The 4,853-nt window shown below is 36.1% G+C and overlaps 1 protein-coding gene across 2 annotated transcripts in view; it reads left to right on the top strand.

The window, feature by feature from the left end:
• LOC100375570 (uncharacterized) overlaps window positions 1-4,853 on the top strand; it is a 45,794-nt gene that overhangs the window by 101 nt on the left and 40,840 nt on the right. For both annotated transcript variants that reach the window (XM_085502478.1, XM_085502476.1), the window contains exon 2: window positions 2,805-2,972. In XM_085502478.1, the coding sequence (XP_085358604.1) occupies window positions 2,805-2,972 (168 nt within the window). The remainder of the gene's footprint in view (window positions 1-2,804; window positions 2,973-4,853) is intronic.

Genomic DNA, 4,853 nt, shown 5'->3' with positions numbered 1-4,853 from the left:
GTGAGTAATTAACTGTAAATTATATATAATGAAAATAAGTAAAGAACGTGTGTGAGTGTGAACACACATTTGTATCGATTGGGAGAAATACGAGGTGATACAAAACTGATACGTCGCAATCTCTGACATGCGAAAACAACAACAAACCGGCGCTATCCATGCACGTTGGAACTACCTCTAAATGACTAGCTTGTGTAACGAGGGATATAACAACAGACCACGACAACAACATGATGTTTTTCATTGACCTTGGGATTAGAGAACGTTAGAACAGACAAGACTTCCTGGAACTTCTATGGTTCGATCATTTCCTTGTTGGCTGTTAAAACAATGAGAATGACCTGGTGTTGGAGGTCACACTGAGAAAAGGGGGCGTGTGTAGATAGTTGGCTAAAATTAAAACCTATCGCTATATTTTCTTTGATCGACATTCACCATCTGACTTCATATTACAAAACCTTGATAAAAAAGGTATTGTCATCGAACTACTTTCCTCACATAAAACACCCAAGAAAATGGTGATTTCTGAGCTGATTACCTGGTAAAAAGTTTTCATCATTATGACTACTAGCTGCGGTTCCGTAGCTCTTTGGTGCGACCTACAATCGAATTTCGCCCTAACAATTTCATTTGGACGTCTTTTTTTTAATTTTGTTGTTGTACGTCGAACATAGAGCTACGGGATCTATCACCGTTTAAAAACAGAAATCTGGCATACGTAAATTAAATCGCTTTTGCTTTCGATTACGATGGTGTGACATACCTTTATTGTGAATTGATAGCTGGATGAATAACATACAAACGTTTGTTTGCAATTTGTGTTTATAAATAAGCAATAATTTGTAATATTTTACAATTACCGCGGAAACCAAGCAAATTACGAGAAAACGACAGCCATTGACATCCCACACTCCCTAGCGCAGAATAAATGTAATCTCGTTTGGCGGTCATGTGATACAGTGGTGGAAGAATAAAATTCACTCTTCCCGTTATTCTAATTGTTCCAACAAAGCAATCACATACAGTATTTATAATTGTATGATTTTTGTTTAATAATAGAAACTAGTTGCATAACGCAATTTATCTACTGATTTCGGTCACGTGGTACAAAATTATAGGTCTCGCGTAATTTGCTATAGGTCTTGCGTAACTCTGTAGTCCAAAATGGCGTCTTTCGTCTTGTTATTTTTCTGCGACTTGGTGTACGGTAAATAAAATCAATTTTTTATGACCACCGTCATCATTTCACAGCGCAAATAGGTTCTGGTCATTGTTTGGAAGTAAATAAACATAGTGAGTACTTTCGAATGTCTTAAAATGTGATTTTCGCGACGACCAAATTTGGCATGTGGATTTTAACCGGTATTCAGTCGCACAAGGCCCCATAGCCCTATGGGCCGGCCAGAGTCAGTCACGTAAATAATGCGGTCGGCAACATAGGGCTATGATTCCACAGCTATATGACTACTGCTTCATTACGCACTTGTGTGTTTCCCATACCATTGGCCTGTGTTCATAAAAGGAAAATTTGATTGGTTGAATCATCTGGCAATTACTAGTATTAGTGTCATTAATAATGTTATCTGCAATTGAAATGGGTTGGCGTAAACAACACTTTTATTCTGAGTGGTGAGCTGATTTATGTTACAGTAATAATACACCTCGCTTCAGAGATTTGTCACAAAACAAAACATCATCGAATATAAAGTTTGATATGATCGTGAAGTTGTTACCAGGTCGATTTCGCTCAGGGTAGCAAATGAATTAGCCTAGGCACAGGAAATTTATCTGAAGGTGTGGGCATGTTATTTTGATGGCTTATATATTATATATTATTTGTTCACGTATACAAATATTTGGGGTTATAGCTCCACTCTCTAGAAGCTGCAAACTAACTAAAAATATCATCCTTATTGCTGATCGTCAATAGATTGTAGGGGGCTTACAAGCATGCAAACAAACCAGCCCTCTGTAGTTGACCTAGAGAAAATAACTTTCTTACTGTAAAATACTTTATTTTCGCTTGCAACTAATTTTTGCTATTTTTGCTGAAGGAATGATTCAGTGACAATAAAATCCAGTGAATATACCTTTTTTTCTATATTTTACATTCAACTCGTCAAAAATCAGTGCAAATAAATTCCATACAAAACACCCAAAAATAAAGTATTTTACAGTAGTAATCACCCACATTTCATGAGTGAAAAGTATTCAACACATTCATACAACACGGCAAGCTATGTTCTAACCGAAACAAAGCTAGCAATAGAAGATGAGACTGTTATCATGACAACTAAAACAAACAAAAAATTGTGAGAGCACTCCCGTACAACACACCCCTATTCTACTCCATACATGTACCATACGCATACTGCATGTATGGATTACATCACCATTCACATGTAATAATTTTGTATATACATGTATCTAATGAAATGTTAACATATTAATATATTCAAGGTACCATCAGGAGGATTTAAAAATGCAATATAGACAAAAACATGTATATTTTTCAATATTGTTGTTCGGTTTTTCATAAACTAAACATCTGCAGGTCTCACCCCAGTACACTGAGTGCAAAAAAAAAGGCGCACTCCTATATAACATGGTTTGCTAATTTTGTTGACTCAATGGTGTTACATATAATATTTGGTGGTTCTGCTTGTTCACACTATTTGCTCTGGTACAGCGCCCTCTGGTGGCATAGTAGTGTGATTGAAATACGCATAATATTTTCCTACTGTCATGAATTATGATTTAATTATGTATTGTCCATAACCTATTGCATATTCTGTATTTTTCAGATGAACGGGCCAATTGAATTCTCTGAGTCAATTCCATCTGCTCCAACTACCACCCAAAGTTCTGTAGAACAAGTAACTTCAGTGGGTGAAAGGTCATGGGAGAAACCATGGACAATGAATGAAATACGAAAAAGTAGTTCTAATTGGTCATTGGCTTCAGATTCTGGGGTAAGTCTATGTCTAGTGTTACACATACCATATTCAGTGTGCAGGGCCTATATACGTGTTTATTATATGATAATTCAGATTCTGGGGTGGGTTTTTAGTCTCCGTCGGACGTAGTTTTGTAGTTTATGTTTCGTCCATCGATACGTCCATCGTTATTTCTCAGAGCTGCCTCGACCGATTTTTTTCAAAGCCTGGAACAAAGACAAGTCATAATGGGAGACATGTGCACATGTGCCCATTTTTGTCCCCAAAAAACACCAAAAATCAACATTTGTCCGGACATGCCTTGACCGATTTCATTCAAAATGGCAGACTGGTGGCTATTTTATTTTTTTACGAGTGTTCTGCTCATTTTACAGAGATGAGTCTACAGATTTGAGTTAAATTTTGTACAAAGGCAAAGCTGTTTTGAGTAATTTTTCATTTTCATCAAAATTTAGCCAAATGACGGCCATTTTCGTCAAAATAAAATAAAATAAAAAAAATCAATCATGTCATCAATCATCTTGGACATGCTATGATCAATTTCATTTAAGCTTGGTCTTTATACCAGTTTCATGCACATTTGTAGTTAATATGCTAAATTCTATCCAAATATTTAAACATAATCTGACTGCTTTTCATTGTTTGACAAAGTCACTAAAACATGAGGGGGACTATGTTATTGACAATGAGTTGTCTAGTATTACACATACCAAATTTAGTGTGAGGGGTGTAAGAGGTATGAAAATTCAGATTCCGGGATAAGTCTATATCTAGTATTACGCATATCATATTCAGTGTTAGAGGTCTGTATGAGGTATGAGAATGTCTTAACCTTAAGTCAATTTTTGTCATTAAATAAAACTGCACCATTTTTCTATTTTTTAGAAAATGGTGATCTAGGCCTGTAGCCAATAAGAAATTATGTCAACTTGTTAAAAATTATCAAACAAATTATAATAAAAAAACTTTTAAGGTAGAGATGCAGTAGGATTTGTACCAAAATTTCTTGTTGAATAGTGCAACACTTGATGAAAAATATTTTCCATACAGTACTCATTCCACCCAACCTCCTGCTTTTATTGCTTAATTTCCGACCGTTCGCTGCTTTCCGACCGGAAACCGACCGCTTTTTTTCCGCTCGTTAACGTTCGCTCGCTCGCTCGCATTTGTCCGCTCGCTCGCTCCTGCTATGGCTGGCTTCAGAAACATCGTCCGCTTGCCAACCGATCGCTGGAGTAACAATGATCGTACATTGTATGTATAAACTTATGTTTTTATTCGTAATAAATTTAGGTTTTAATGACGATTCAAAACACAACGCCTATTGCTTCTCTGTTTTGGGAAGGGGACAAAGACGCCTTCAAATCACTTGACACATTGTAACGTTTGCTAAGCAAGTCGAACTGTGACCTGTATTTACATATTTACGTCCTTGTGAGTGTAGTTCAGCCGCACGAAAAATGAAAGAGATCTCGGAACAGTTAATTGTTGAGGAAAACAAAACAAACGCAGCCAGTGATAAATTTCGAAAATAAAAATACAAAATAAACGCAATCAAAGACGCCAACCACGCGCATTGGAAATAAATAAAACGTGTTGTGACAGTTTCACCAAACTCTTTCACTCGCGCAATATAATTATGTTATTTCCCAAAGCACTTATATTTAATACATTGACGAAAAACGCCACAAGAAAAATGTAAATCAGGCTTGTAATTACTAGTAACTCTACTCGAACGCAATGTTGATCACTGTAAAAGTGGATAAATTCGAACCGTCATCAAATTCAAAATTCAAGCGATCTCGTTGAATGTCAAAAATAAACTCGATGTTTAGAAAGACAAAAACAACAACATATTAGAGTGCAAAAAAAGTTAGCAGAAAAGAACGAGAAGTG

This window comes from Saccoglossus kowalevskii, chromosome 8, assembly GCF_978046115.1.
Source record: "Saccoglossus kowalevskii chromosome 8, keSacKowa6.1, whole genome shotgun sequence".
NCBI lineage: Eukaryota > Metazoa > Hemichordata > Enteropneusta > Harrimaniidae > Saccoglossus > Saccoglossus kowalevskii.
This window is presented reverse-complemented; position numbering and strand designations above follow the sequence as displayed.